General features: G+C 53.9%; 6 protein-coding genes across 6 annotated transcripts; 1 reads left to right on the top strand and 5 right to left on the bottom strand.

The window, feature by feature from the left end:
- Window positions 1–178: 178 nt before the first annotated feature.
- On the bottom strand, window positions 179–850 carry LOC140112449 (histone H1A-like). The gene has a single exon (XM_072132499.1). It carries the CDS (start codon window positions 848–850, stop codon window positions 179–181), a length of 672 nt encoding a protein of 223 aa, XP_071988600.1.
- A 6,296-nt stretch (window positions 851–7,146) lies between these two features.
- Window positions 7,147–7,624, bottom strand: LOC140112457 (histone H2A type 1-like). Its single transcript, XM_072132506.1, has one exon. It carries the CDS (start codon window positions 7,622–7,624, stop codon window positions 7,232–7,234), a length of 393 nt encoding a protein of 130 aa, XP_071988607.1. The 3' UTR covers window positions 7,147–7,231.
- Window positions 7,625–7,913: 289 nt separating this feature from the next.
- LOC140112458 (histone H2B type 1-O-like) lies at window positions 7,914–8,736 on the top strand. Its single transcript, XM_072132507.1, has one exon. The coding sequence runs from the start codon at window positions 7,934–7,936 to the stop codon at window positions 8,312–8,314; it is 381 nt and encodes a 126-aa protein (XP_071988608.1). The 5' UTR covers window positions 7,914–7,933; the 3' UTR covers window positions 8,315–8,736.
- Window positions 8,737–9,794: 1,058 nt separating this feature from the next.
- Window positions 9,795–10,183, bottom strand: LOC140112460 (histone H4). Its single transcript, XM_072132508.1, has one exon. It carries the CDS (start codon window positions 10,158–10,160, stop codon window positions 9,849–9,851), a length of 312 nt encoding a protein of 103 aa, XP_071988609.1. The 5' UTR covers window positions 10,161–10,183; the 3' UTR covers window positions 9,795–9,848.
- Window positions 10,184–10,795: 612 nt separating this feature from the next.
- On the bottom strand, window positions 10,796–11,473 carry LOC140112456 (histone H3). The gene has a single exon (XM_072132505.1). The coding sequence runs from the start codon at window positions 11,463–11,465 to the stop codon at window positions 11,055–11,057; it is 411 nt and encodes a 136-aa protein (XP_071988606.1). The 5' UTR covers window positions 11,466–11,473; the 3' UTR covers window positions 10,796–11,054.
- Window positions 11,474–12,102: 629 nt separating this feature from the next.
- Window positions 12,103–12,774, bottom strand: LOC140112455 (histone H1A-like). Its single transcript, XM_072132504.1, has one exon. The coding sequence runs from the start codon at window positions 12,772–12,774 to the stop codon at window positions 12,103–12,105; it is 672 nt and encodes a 223-aa protein (XP_071988605.1).
- Between the last annotated feature and the right edge of the window lie 2,385 nt (window positions 12,775–15,159).

Consider the following 15,159-nt stretch of genomic DNA (forward strand, 5'->3'; position numbering starts at 1 on the left):
CCGGCCACGTCCCCGGGAGTGTGACGCTGGTGGCGGCGGCGGGGGGCTGGAGGGGTATGACCCGGCGGCTTATACTGTGCGGCGGGCTGTGGGTAAGAGCTCTGTCGGGGAGGAGGTGGTGGCTCTGAGAAGAGCCTTTGTGGGGGGTTTATATGGAAGGGCACAGGCCGGCTCCCGCTTACTTCTTGGCCGCGGGCTTCTTGGCTTTAGTAGCGGCCTTCTTCTTAGCCGGGCTCTTGGCGGCAGCAGCTTTGGGCTTGGCCGCCTTCTTAGCCGGGCTCTTGGTGACTTTCTTGGGCTTCGGGGCGGCCTTGGGCTTCTTGGCCGCTTTCTTGGGGCTCTTGGCCGCCGCTGCTGCAGGCTTCTTGGCCTTTTTGGGGCTCTTGGCGGCGCTGGGAGCCTTCTTGGGCTTCTTAGGAGACTTGGGCGCTTTCTTGGCGCTGGCGGCGGCCGGCTTCTTGGGCTTGGCCGCTGCGGGCTTCTTCTTGGCCGCCTTGTCCTTGGTGTCGAGCTGCTTCTTGTTGAGCTTGAAGGAGCCGGAGGCGCCGCTGCCTTTGACCTGGAGCAGGGTGCCCTTGGTGACCTGCGCCTTGATGGCCAGCTTGAGGCGGCCGTTGTTCTTGTCGACGTCGTAGCCGCCGGCAGCCAGGGCCTTCTTGAGGGCGGCCAGGGACACCCCGCTGCGCTCCTTGGAGGCGGACACGGCTTTGATGATGAGCTCGGAGACGCTGGGGCCGGAGGGCTTCTTGGCGCTCTTCTTGGCGGCAGCGGCCTTCTTGGGCTGCTTCTTGGCCTTGGCGGCCGGTTCGGCGGCAGGGGGAGCTGCGGCGGCGGGCGCGGTTTCTGCCATCTTCAGATATGAAGGGACTCGCACACAAAACTCTGCTGACAGTTCGTGAATCGCGAGCAGCGCGCTCTCCGGCCTCTTATATCTACAACGGCGGCGCTCTGATTGGCTGCCGAGTGGCATCGTCCTCCGCTCCTATTGGCTGACACTGAGCGCCGCTGCCGACTGTCAGTGCTTGAGCGAAGCTCCGCTCTGCCCGTGTGCTTCCCTGCCCGGGAGAGCAGCCCCTTAGCGGACACCAGCGGACAGGCCCGCGCGCTCCCCCCCTGACTCCCCACTCCCCGACAACCTCTGTGACCGTGTGCAGCCGTCACTGGCGGAGGCGCTGGGCGGGAGCCGGCAGGGGGGCCCCGGGATCTCCGCCATGGTCCTCCCGATCCGCGCGTCGCCGTGATTGTGCGGAGATAGCACTGGCGCGGGAGCTGCCGGCTTCTCCTCCCCGCACTTGTCACCGTCACTGGGATCTTCCCCACAGGATCTGCCGCGCACAAGTCTTATTGTCCCATCCGGGGAAGAGCTGGGGCTGCCGAGAGCGCGGGAGGGTAACACACAGGCGGCCCCGGCCTCCCCGTCCTGCCCTGTCCATGGATAGGACATCACGAGGAGCTGTCACCGGCCCCGGCCCCGTCCACAGGAAGATCCAAGGAGGCTGCAGCCACAATGTATCATCATCCAGTGCCCCCTGCATCATCCCTATCATCATCCAGTGCCCCCTGCATCATCCCTATCATCATCCAGTGCCCCCTACATCTACACTATCATCATCCAGAGCCCCATGCATCATCACTATCATCATCCAGTGCCCCTTGCATCAACACTATCAATATCCAGTGCCCACTACATCTACACTATCATCATCCAGAGCCCCATGCATCATCACTATCATCATCCAGTGCCCCCTACATCATCAATATCATCATCCAGTGCCCCCTACATCATCACTATCATCATCCAGTGCCCCCTACCTCATCACTATCATCATCCAGTGCCCCCTGCATCATCACTATCATCATCCAGTGCCCCCTACATCATCACTATCATCATCCAGTGCCCCCTGCATCATCACTATCATCATCCAGTGCCCCCTGCATCATCACTATCATCATCCAGTGCCCCCTACATCATCACTATCATCATCCAGTGCCCCCTGCATCATCACTATCATCATCCAGTGCCCCCTGCATCATCACTATCATCATTCAGTGCCCCCTGCATCATCACTATCATCATCCAGTGCCCCCTGCAAAAGTACTACAATCATTTTGTTTTGTCGTATTGGTATATTTATATATATATATATATATATATATGTGTGTGTGTGTGTGTGTGTGGTAGGAGGGGGGGGGGGGGGTTAGGTATGTATGATATGTGTAGGTAAAACAGCCCGGTCAGCTGTGGTGTGAGGGGTACAGCCATGGATTGGCTCACAGGTGGAGCGTTGAATCTCAATATGTGATAAACAAGACAAAGGTGACCTAGCACAGCCCAGTCAAGTATAGCTTGACAGTCAAGTATATGTGGCAGAAAAATACATTCTGTTATCCAGTTGGAATTATAATGAAAGTGACTGTGTTTTTCTTAGGGGCGCAGTGGGGAGATGTCACTTTGGCTCCTCATAGAAAGTCTGGTGAAAAATTATGCAACAATAAGTCATGGCGGGGAAAGTCCACCATGAAGTTCTGAAACCAGTGGAGAAGACATGTCACCTATGAAGTCCAAAATTCTACTCCTACCTGTGACAAATCAGTACTGTAGTCACAGACTAGCCACTTAGATTGTGGAACAACTCTCTGCTTACATAGTGTGATTTAGTGTAGAGTCAGTTGGGACCGTGGACTTGGCTCACTGAGTATGGAAACCCTGAGGTGGGGTTGGCCTAGAAAGACAAGTTTCAAGATGGAGTTCACTGTGAGGAAGACGCTGTGCTCCTGGGGGCTGCTTCCAGCAGGCGGAAGGCATTTTCAAGTTGGACTAGTGTCTGACCAGTAGCAATGTTAAAACTTTTAAACATGAATACCCCCTTCTGCAAACGTCGTCGTCGTCGACGGCGGCGGCAAAAGGAATTGGAAAGTGGACTGATCCATTGCATCCCCTGTGAAGGGGAGAACGAGTCAGTTATTTACACTTTATTTTTTGGTCTCAGAAGAGGTAAGGGTGATGGTACAATCCATAAGTTCTCCTACGAAGGAGGTTGGTGTAGCCCATTTCTTCTTTCTCTCAGAGGAGGAAGTGTGAAGGTGGTGGGCGCTCCCGATCTGCGCCTGGCAGTGAATGTGCTTCCCCTCCCCCTCCCCGCCGCGGCGCTTGTAGGCGATCTTTCAAGTTGTGGTGCGGGGCTGCATTTTACCTGTGACCCTGCCGTCTCCATCATCTCTCGCAGGCCGGTCAGATGAAGGCCCTTTGCAGGCAGCACGATCATAGTAAAGCACCTGCCTGGCACGATCACTGCCTTCAGGGTCCGTAGGCCGGGAAAGGCCTTTGACTTGTGGTGGGGGTGACCCCGCGCGGGGAAGTGTCTGGACGCCACAAGCAACAGAAGAGTCCCGCTCACAATCAGCGCTCAGCTTTCATTTTCCCACAGCAGTGTATAAAATGGGAGCAGGGAGCAGGGAGCAGGAGTCTGACGACGAGTTCTTCCTTTATTTTTGTTGCAGCTGCTGTGGGAAACTGTGACTATTGGCTGTTGTGGGCCAATGTACTGTGACTACTGGCTACTGTGGCGTTGTGTGGGACACTCTGATTATTATGGCTACTGTGTGGCTCTGGTTATTGTGGGGGCGCTGTGCTTAATTTGGGTGATGCGTGGGACACCAGGACTGTATTGGCTATTGTGGGGCCGGCTTATGGCTAATGTGGTAAAACCACAATTTGGCCACAGTTGGGTCACTGCGACGACAGTGGCTGCTCTGAGGGCACTCTGACAATATTCTCTACGCTGGGGTCACTGTGAACATAGTCTACTTGGGGGCAACATGGTTATATTGGCTACCCTGAGGTTAGGTGCTGTGACTTTTTTGGCTAGGGTAAGATCTGGCACTGTAAAAATACTGGCCAATGCGAAAGCCTCTTCCTTCTTCTCACGCTCCTATTGGTGCCTAGCGGCACTCAGCTATTTGCTGGTGATATTACTCCTCTGTCCTCACAGCGTGTATCCGCACCACTAAACATAAAGACAAAGTAAGTAAAATATTCACACGCTTATGTGGATCTCGTTCCTGTCGACTCCTCCATCCGGGGGTATGACGCGCATCCAGAACCGCCCCCTAACGGCATCAGCTGGGGGGGTGACACTGGTATCGCGTCCATTGTAATGCGGTTCCCTTGGGATTCACTGGTGATCTCAAAGGTATATGGCGATTTCTACAGAGAGCGCTGGAGTGATATGTGCGTATGATAACACGAGTGGGGCTTAGAATAGAGCGCGATGGGGGAAATATTCTTGGCGATCTTATACGGGGTACCTTTTTTCCGGTCGATTAGCCACTCGCATATATACTGGTAAATTATTGTGTACCAATGGGTACGACATAGGGGCCCCTGGATAGAGACAAGGTTCCTTTCCCTACAGGAGGGCCCTCTGCTCTAATGCTATCAATGTCCAGTGCCACTTTTACATTCTTTTTCTGACATCACTATTCACATCCGTTATTTGCATCAATTATTAAGCATTTCATGTTGTAGTATTGTTGAATTTGCGTATCGGGAAGATGCATTACTTGCAAGGACTTATGACCTAAAAAAAAAACAAAAAAAAAAACACATGTCCAGTCTGTCGTTGAGACCAATTGGTCCTAGAGCCCCTGTGTGCAGTATCCATCTGCCTTCTTTTTGTAATAGGAGGCGCTGTCCGTCGCCTGAATCGCCTAAATTGGGTTATATCGCCCCAATGTTTCATGTGTTTGAACAAGCAAGTCAGAGCGCGAAACAGCTGCCGTGTACTTTGCGTCTACATGAGTCCCTACGTCTCTGCCTCCCCATACGGATCTGTGTGTAAGTATGTACTAATACATCGGATCAAGAAGGAGAAGTTTTGGTGAGTGCTGACCTACTGCTTTTCATAGTTTATACGGTTGAAAAAAGACACTTGTCCATCAAGTTCAACCGAGGAAGGGTAGGGATTGGATGAGGAAGGGATTTAGGGGAAACAATCCTAAATTTAGGGGAAACAATCCTAACTTTTCATATTACTCTTGGACTTTCATGAGATCTAGAGCACCACCGCTGTTTTCCTGTGTACGGATGATTTGACAGCCAAGATCAATACAATTAGAAGGGCAATTAAATACAGGCAGTCCCCGGGTTACGTACAAGATAGGGTCTGTAGGTTTGGTCTTAAGTTGAATTTGTATGTAAGTTGGAACTGTATATTTTATAATTGTAACTCCAGACAATTTTTTTTTTTTTTTTGTCTCTGTGACAATTGGATTTTAAAAATGTTGGGTTGTCATAAGAACCAGGATTAACAATAAATCTTAACTACAGACACATTTAATAACTGTTATAGCTGTTTATTGTAGCTTTGGACTAAAGTACAGTAAATTACCAATATCCTGAGGTCCGTTTGTAACTAGGGGTCGTCTTTAAGTCAGGTGTTCTTAAGTAGGGGACCGCCTGTATATACACACAGAGTGGTGCCGCTCACGCTTCTTCTTTTTGTTAAACCAAGGCTTTTGTGGGGAAGGCACTGTAAAAATGTTGGCTACTGTAAGGCCACTGTGACCCCGGGCAATGGGCTTGAAGAGAAATTAGACAAATTTGGGGCTTGATGGCGAGACCCAGAGGTCATGGAAGCCGTGAACGACTTCTGAATCTAAGTGCCACACTCCTACAGGTCAAGTTAGAAGAAACAACTCTTTACTTTTGGTGGTAACTCCAAATCCAGGTCTCCTTTGGTTAATAAATTTGATTTCCATTGTTTTTTTTTTTTTTTGTTCTTCTAACCCCTTCACGCTCTGCGGGGAAAATATCCGCCACAGAGCTATATGAAGGGTGTATGAAGAGGATTCACGGGCTGAGCCTTCTTCATACAGAGTTGGGCTTTGCTGCATATTGCAAGCACCGACCACGGGTGCTAACCTATTCTCTGCCGCCGCCGGCACCTAAAACATGGCACCGCCACGTTTCTTCCGATCGCCGCTCCCCCGAACGTCATCGGGGGAGAACGGTGGCTTGGCGTCAATCAGTTGACATGACAGCCTCTGGTCTTCGTCAGACCCGAGGCAACATGGTTTCTGCGGGTTCGTTACAATGAGCCAGTGGCTCATTGTAATGAATCATATGCAAAAAACGCCATGTACTGCAATACAGTAGCATTGCAGTATATGGTAGGAACGACCGGACTATCTAGGGTTAATGTACCCTAGAGGGTCTAAGAAACAGAAAAAAAAGTTAAAATGTAAAAAAATATTAAAATTTCAAATCACCCCCCCCCCCCTTCCCTAGAACTGATATAAAACATAATAAACAGTAAATATCAAACACAAAAGGTATCGCCGCGTCGTAATATGAATAATAAATAACATCATGGGAAAGTAAAAATTTGTTACGCACAAAATAAGCCCTCGCACAGCTCTATACATGGAAAAATGAAAAAGTTCTGGAAGGTGGAGAGCGAGGAATGATTGAAAAAACCCTGCGTCCTTAAGGGGGTAATTTAGTTTTCAGTACATTTAACTTTGTACAGAACAAAGTATTCACTGAGGATATTTCATTCATTCATTTCTAGGACGTGTCATGTGAGCGCCACCTTTATTATTGTGAGCAGTGTATATGCGGCAGCCTCGGGCAAGGGCTGATCATTCCTGCAGCAGCACATCCTAAAAATCACAACGATCTGCATTTGCCACTGACTGAGCCAGATCAGGGCCTGATGGTGACCCGCACTGGGGTAGGTTCGTCTTCAGATGACATTTTGTGGAGAAACAAAAGCGTGTTGAGGGGGGAATATAGTGCAAACAGACCCCAAATCTGCCGCCGGGACGTTTAGTTCTCAGTCGCAGTTTGGGGGGGGGGGGGGTGTTTGAATTTCCCGCTCGCTCTCCCCGTGTGACGTCAGCAGCCGCCATGTACACAGCACCGGGCCGTTAGCCGCACGTGAGGGAAGCGCAGCCGCAGCTCTGTCCCTGTGCGGAGGACGAGTGCCGCCCGTACATGGAGCGCGGGGCGAGCGTCCTCCTCCTCCTCCGGCTGTAGAATAGTACAGAGTGTGACAGCGCAGACACATAGCGGTGCAGAGGAGAGTACAGGATCAGTACAGTATAGAGAGTGTGTGCGGTGTACCGGGGAGACACCCGGGGCTGCAGCTCTGTCAGGAGGGGGTGGGTGGCTCTTAGAAGAGCCTTTGTGTGTAGCGGGGATCGGGTGCTGGAGCAGTGACAGCGGCGCTCACTTGCTCTTGGCGGGCTTGCTGCTCTCGGTCTTCTTGGGCAGCAGCACGGCCTGGATGTTGGGCAGGACGCCTCCCTGGGCGATGGTGACTCCTCCCAGCAGCTTGTTGAGCTCCTCGTCGTTGCGCACAGCCAGCTGCAGGTGGCGGGGGATGATGCGGGTCTTCTTGTTGTCCCGGGCGGCGTTGCCGGCCAGCTCGAGGATCTCAGCGGTGAGGTACTCGAGCACGGCGGCCAGGTAGACGGGAGCGCCGGCCCCGACTCTCTCGGCGTAGTTGCCCTTGCGGAGGAGCCTGTGCACACGACCGACGGGGAACTGCAGACCGGCCCGAGATGAGCGGGTCTTGGCCTTAGCGCGGACCTTTCCTCCTTGTTTGCCACGTCCAGACATGATGCTAGAGATTCAGTACGACTGATGCCGCTCAGCCGCCTCCTGCCGCCTCTTATACCTTCCCGCCCGCTCCTCACTCTCTGTCATTGGCCGGATTGAAATCCTACCAATAGAGGCGCGGCTCATAGACTCACCAACCAGCATTAGGAGGCGTGGTTCAGCAGTGAACACGGATGACACGCCTCGCTCCTCCAATAGCAGGGCGAGCAGCCGGCGTCGCTCCTTTGCATAGCCCGGCTATAAATACCGCGGCGCGGGGAGGTGCGGGACATTGTTCTCCGTGTCTCGGATAATAGTAACCGCTGCATCATGCCTGATCCCGCCAAGTCCGCCCCAGCGCCCAAGAAGGGCTCCAAGAAAGCCGTCACTAAGGCCCAGAAGAAGGACGGCAAGAAGCGCAGGAAGACCAGGAAGGAGAGTTACGCCATCTACGTCTACAAGGTGCTCAAGCAGGTGCACCCCGACACCGGCATCTCCTCCAAGGCCATGGGTATCATGAACTCCTTCGTCAACGACATCTTCGAGCGCATCGCAGGGGAAGCCTCCCGCCTGGCTCACTACAACAAGCGCTCCACCATCACCTCCCGGGAGATCCAGACCGCCGTCCGCCTGCTGCTGCCCGGAGAGCTGGCCAAGCACGCCGTGTCCGAGGGCACCAAGGCCGTCACCAAGTACACCAGCGCCAAGTAAGCGGCCTCCCGCCTGCCTACCCGGCACCTCCAACACCCCAAAGGCTCTTCTAAGAGCCACCCACCCTCTCCACAACAGAGCTCACCCTTCTCTCTGACCGTTACCCCTGCTCGTTCTCGGGGTAGAACATACCGTTACCCCCACCCCTTGTGTGTATCTCCATCAACCGTTTCTACCGTCTCTGTTAGGTGAGATGTGGCGGTCCCTGCTGCTCATTCCATCCCGGGTACAATCTGGGGGCCAGTGATGCATGGACATAAGGCGCAATGTCATTCCTTCCCTCGGCCTCTGTACAGGAAGAGATGGGCGCGATCATGTACACAGCCATATTATATGGCAATTGGTGCATAAAAGAAAGAATGGGGAACTTGCAGCGTCTCCTGGTGTCCAAGCGGATGCTTGGGTAAGACACTGGGAGGCGGCCGGCCTGGATAAATGGCCAGGGGGGGGTGGGTGACAGGCAGGCGCGCGCCCGCTCGTCAGTGTTGTCAGACTGACGGCTTTTATTAGACCGATCTCGAGGAAAAAAAAAAACATTTTAACCAAAAAGTATGAAGGAAATATAGCTTTATTAACTGACAAATGAAACACAATTAAAAACAAATAACAGGCTGGTCACATAAAAGGAAAACAAGGACACCACACAAAATCAGACAAATGATACAGGATGATATATATAGGGGTAGGTGCTGCTCTACTAAGAGAGATGTGCACAGAGGGGTATGCTATTACTTCAAGAGAAAATGTTTCTAGGGTCACATGGGACAAATATATATAATATTTAAAGTGCATAGTGCCTATAATTCCCAAATACAACCTTAAATTGGTTCACATATTGTGCTTCCCAAAACGGACATACCTTACTGCTAAAACGTATGAATTTGTTATAGCCTATTGCAATAGGGTCCAGGATAACATATTGCACATACACCCATTATCAGTAGTTCACCTGCAGTCTTTTATTAGAGTAGATGCGGAGCCCCGTCCAGGAAGCCCCGAGTGATTGTGTGTGTGTGTGTGACGCCCTGTGGTGTATCAGAAGCTTCTTGCGGCCGTGCAGTGTCCCGGGGCCCTATAACGCGTGACAAGGCTTACACCTCAGCAGATGCCCGGGCAGTGCATAGACACTCAATGTCATGGCTGTCGCAGCGTCATCGCATCGGTAGGAGAAGCCATGAGCGACAGCGCGGCTCCGGTGTGCGGAGGGATTCAGCGGGAAACTCAAATCTGACTCTCGCGCGAACAACCATATGCACACCGTGTAGTGCCCGCGGTATCTCAATCAGTCGCTCGTGCCCTCTCATAAGCCTCCCCCGTTAATTAAGAGATCATCCGCACTGCGGCGGCCCGGGGATAAGTTAGGTGTCTATTGCGCCATCACATTCCGTAGTGCATCACAGGAGATCTATAGGGGCAAGGGGATTACAGACAGCGGTATGAAACAAGCAGCAGAGTGCGAGCTCTTCTCTAGGAGGAGGTGGGTGGCTCTGAAAAGAGCCTTTGGGGGTGAGATGGAGCCGGGTGGGTACGAGTCTTAACCTCCGAAGCCGTAGAGAGTGCGGCCCTGGCGCTTGAGCGCGTACACCACGTCCATGGCGGTGACGGTCTTCCTCTTGGCGTGCTCGGTGTAGGTGACGGCGTCACGGATGACGTTCTCCAGGAACACCTTGAGGACGCCGCGGGTCTCCTCGTAGATGAGGCCGGAGATACGCTTGACTCCTCCTCTGCGAGCCAGGCGGCGGATGGCGGGCTTGGTGATTCCCTGGATGTTATCACGCAGCACCTTCCTGTGCCTCTTGGCGCCTCCTTTTCCAAGACCCTTTCCTCCTTTGCCGCGTCCAGACATGATCTCTGTTTCGTGAAAGACAGTGAATGTTGTTTCTTCTGCCGAGGTCTCCTTTATATACACAGTGAGACGACCAGATAGAGAACTACTGGTGTGACGAAAGGGGCGTGCCCTTATTCTCTCCTCCCCTGACCACCTATTGGCTGAACACTGAACGTGTCATAATTTTGAATTCCCCGCTCTTTCTACAATCCCTGCTACATCGCTGTGTGTGGAGAGCACAAAGACTCCCGCCTCATGAGAGCGGCGGATAAACTGAGGGAGGGGTGCACATCTACATGTAAATGTTATATAGAAAGTGCAGATCTAACTGTAAATGGAGATGAAATATAGAGATTGCGGATCTAGAACTAGGACTAGAGTCGCCGAGGAGCGCAGTAGTGGCTTGCGACCACCTCTGGCGGTAATCAGGGAGGCTGAGAACCCAAACGGCTCGCACTGTGACCAGAGGGAGAGAACGGGGAGCGCAGCTGTGTGAGGTTTATGACCTGTGCTGTGGCAGGACACGCTCCATACTGTTCATATTTTTTCTGTATAGCACCATCATACTGTAGCGCTATACAAATAACACGGGACATATACAAACATATCTATAGTAGTATTTTTTTATTTTTTTTTTTTAAATATGTATGTATTGTGTCGCTGGGCAGCGATTCCTGTCCTGGGGAGGAGGGGACATCGCTGACAGCACTAGAAGCCGGGGGAGGAGCGCAGCGTCTCCCTGCAGACAGATATGAGGCCTTAGAGGATAGGAGCGGCTGCAAAAGAGCGGTCATAGAAGGGTTCACGTGGGGTGTGAGGAGGTGGGGGTTATTGAGCTCGTCCTGTGGAGGATGTGGGTGGCTCTGAAAAGAGCCTTTGTGTTGTGTAGGACGGTACCCGCCCGGGGAGGACTTAGGCCCTCTCGCCGCGGATCCTGCGGGCCAGCTGGATGTCTTTGGGCATGATGGTGACTCTCTTGGCGTGGATGGCGCACAGGTTAGTGTCCTCGAAGAGGCCGACCAGATAGGCCTCGCTGGCCTCCTGCAGCGCCATGACTGCAGAGCTCTGGAAGCGCAGGTCGGTCTTGAAGTCCTGAGCGATCTCTCTGACCAGGCGCTGGAAGGGCAGCTTCCTGATGAGCAGCTCGGTGGACTTCTGGTAACGGCGGATCTCGCGGAGAGCCACGGTGCCGGGGCGGTAGCGGTGAGGCTTCTTGACTCCGCCGGTGGCGGGCGCGCTCTTCCTGGCGGCCTTGGTAGCCAGCTGCTTGCGGGGCGCTTTGCCTCCGGTGGACTTGCGGGCGGTCTGCTTGGTTCTGGCCATGGTTCTCTCTCACACACAAATAGCGGTGATATGAGGAAACGGGAACTGAGCGCAATATTTATGCTCCAGCACTCGTTCTCATTGGCTCAGGTGTAGCCCGCCCATTGACTCCGTTGGCTCGTTCGTAAACCCGCCTAAACAAGGGGAAAGACAGCGAGCAGCCATTGGCTAATTGAGGCCGATAGACGTAACTTCCGGTGATAACGTCCCCTCCCGCCTGGAAGTGTCAACCGCTGCCCCAATCACTGCAGAGCGCTCCCCCCGCACCTGTCACCATCCACACAGGGCACTGCCAGTGCCTCCACCCTCAGCAGCATGCAGGGTGCGCGGGCACATAGACCCCCATCACCTCCCGCTCACTACTCTGCGGCCCCGTCCCACTGTAGACGCTGTAAGCCCTCGCCCCCTCCCGGGATGCTCTGTCCCCCCCATAGTGAGCGGACGACTCATGTGGAAGTCCGGCCACGTCCCCGGGAGTGTGACGCTGGTGGCGGCGGCGGGGGGCTGGAGGGGTATGACCCGGCGGCTTATACTGTGCGGCGGGCTGTGGGTAAGAGCTCTGTCGGGGAGGAGGTGGTGGCTCTGAGAAGAGCCTTTGTGGGGGGGTTTATATGGAAGGGCACAGGGCGGCTCCCGCTTACTTCTTGGCCGCGGGCTTCTTGGCTTTAGTAGCGGCCTTCTTCTTAGCCGGGCTCTTGGCGGCAGCAGCTTTGGGCTTGGCCGCCTTCTTAGCCGGGCTCTTGGTGACTTTCTTGGGCTTCGGGGCGGCCTTGGGCTTCTTGGCCGCTTTCTTGGGGCTCTTGGCCGCCGCTGCTGCAGGCTTCTTGGCCTTTTTGGGGCTCTTGGCGGCGCTGGGAGCCTTCTTGGGCTTCTTAGGAGACTTGGGCGCTTTCTTGGCGCTGGCGGCGGCCGGCTTCTTGGGCTTGGCCGCTGCGGGCTTCTTCTTGGCCGCCTTGTCCTTGGTGTCGAGCTGCTTCTTGTTGAGCTTGAAGGAGCCGGAGGCGCCGCTGCCTTTGACCTGGAGCAGGGTGCCCTTGGTGACCTGCGCCTTGATGGCCAGCTTGAGGCGGCCGTTGTTCTTGTCGACGTCGTAGCCGCCGGCAGCCAGGGCCTTCTTGAGGGCGGCCAGGGACACCCCGCTGCGCTCCTTGGAGGCGGACACGGCTTTGATGATGAGCTCGGAGACGCTGGGGCCGGAGGGCTTCTTGGCGCTCTTCTTGGCGGCAGCGGCCTTCTTGGGCTGCTTCTTGGCCTTGGCGGCCGGTTCGGCGGCAGGGGGAGCTGCGGCGGCGGGCGCGGTTTCTGCCATCTTCAGATATGAAGGGACTCGCACACAAAACTCTGCTGACAGTTCGTGAATCGCGAGCAGCGCGCTCTCCGGCCTCTTATATCTACAACGGCGGCGCTCTGATTGGCTGCCGAGTGGCATCGTCCTCCGCTCCTATTGGCTGACACTGAGCGCCGCTGCCGACTGTCAGTGCTTGAGCGAAGCTCCGCTCTGCCCGTGTGCTTCCCTGCCCGGGAGAGCAGCCCCTTAGCGGACACCAGCGGACAGGCCCGCGCGCTCCCCCCCTGACTCCCCACTCCCCGACAACCTCTGTGACCGTGTGCAGCCGTCACTGGCGGAGGCGCTGGGCGGGAGCCGGCAGGGGGGCCCCGGGATCTCCGCCATGGTCCTCCCGATCCGCGCGTCGCCGTGATTGTGCGGAGATAGCACTGGCGCGGGAGCTGCCGGCTTCTCCTCCCCGCACTTGTCACCGTCACTGGGATCTTCCCCACAGGATCTGCCGCGCACAAGTCTTATTGTCCCATCCGGGGAAGAGCTGGGGCTGCCGAGAGCGCGGGAGGGTAACACACAGGCGGCCCCGGCCTCCCCGTCCTGCCCTGTCCATGGATAGGACATCACGAGGAGCTGTCACCGGCCCCGGCCCCGTCCACAGGAAGATCCAAGGAGGCTGCAGCCACAATGTATCATCATCCAGTGCCCCCTGCATCATCCCTATCATCATCCAGTGCCCCCTGCATCATCCCTATCATCATCCAGTGCCCCCTACATCTACACTATCATCATCCAGAGCCCCATGCATCATCACTATCATCATCCAGTGCCCCTTGCATCAACACTATCAATATCCAGTGCCCACTACATCTACACTATCATCATCCAGAGCCCCATGCATCATCACTATCATCATCCAGTGCCCCCTACATCATCAATATCATCATCCAGTGCCCCCTACATCATCACTATCATCATCCAGTGCCCCCTACCTCATCACTATCATCATCCAGTGCCCCCTGCATCATCACTATCATCATCCAGTGCCCCCTACATCATCACTATCATCATCCAGTGCCCCCTGCATCATCACTATCATCATCCAGTGCCCCCTGCATCATCACTATCATCATCCAGTGCCCCCTACATCATCACTATCATCATCCAGTGCCCCCTGCATCATCACTATCATCATCCAGTGCCCCCTGCATCATCACTATCATCATTCAGTGCCCCCTGCATCATCACTATCATCATCCAGTGCCCCCTGCAAAAGTACTACAATCATTTTGTTTTGTCGTATTGGTATATTTATATATATATATATATATATATGTGTGTGTGTGTGTGTGTGGTAGGAGGGGGGGGGGGGTTAGGTATGTATGATATGTGTAGGTAAAACAGCCCGGTCAGCTGTGGTGTGAGGGGTACAGCCATGGATTGGCTCACAGGTGGAGCGTTGAATCTCAATATGTGATAAACAAGACAAAGGTGACCTAGCACAGCCCAGTCAAGTATAGCTTGACAGTCAAGTATATGTGGCAGAAAAATACATTCTGTTATCCAGTTGGAATTATAATGAAAGTGACTGTGTTTTTCTTAGGGGCGCAGTGGGGAGATGTCACTTTGGCTCCTCATAGAAAGTCTGGTGAAAAATTATGCAACAATAAGTCATGGCGGGGAAAGTCCACCATGAAGTTCTGAAACCAGTGGAGAAGACATGTCACCTATGAAGTCCAAAATTCTACTCCTACCTGTGACAAATCAGTACTGTAGTCACAGACTAGCCACTTAGATTGTGGAACAACTCTCTGCTTACATAGTGTGATTTAGTGTAGAGTCAGTTGGGACCGTGGACTTGGCTCACTGAGTATGGAAACCCTGAGGTGGGGTTGGCCTAGAAAGACAAGTTTCAAGATGGAGTTCACTGTGAGGAAGACGCTGTGCTCCTGGGGGCTGCTTCCAGCAGGCGGAAGGCATTTTCAAGTTGGACTAGTGTCTGACCAGTAGCAATGTTAAAACTTTTAAACATGAATACCCCCTTCTGCAAACGTCGTCGTCGTCGACGGCGGCGGCAAAAGGAATTGGAAAGTGGACTGATCCATTGCATCCCCTGTGAAGGGGAGAACGAGTCAGTTATTTACACTTTTTTTTTTGGTCTCAGAAGAGGTAAGGGTGATGGTACAATCCATAAGTTCTCCTACGAAGGAGGTTGGTGTAGCCCATTTCTTCTTTCTCTCAGAGGAGGAAGTGTGAAGGTGGTGGGCGCTCCCGATCTGCGCCTGGCAGTGAATGTGCTTCCCCTCCCCCTCCCCGCCGCGGCGCTTGTAGGCGATCTTTCAAGTTGTGGTGCGGGGCTGCATTTTACCTGTGACCCTGCCGTCTCCATCATCTCTCGCAGGCCGGTCAGATGAA

This window comes from Engystomops pustulosus, unplaced genomic scaffold (assembly GCF_040894005.1).
Source record: "Engystomops pustulosus unplaced genomic scaffold, aEngPut4.maternal MAT_SCAFFOLD_796, whole genome shotgun sequence".
NCBI lineage: Eukaryota > Metazoa > Chordata > Amphibia > Anura > Leptodactylidae > Engystomops > Engystomops pustulosus.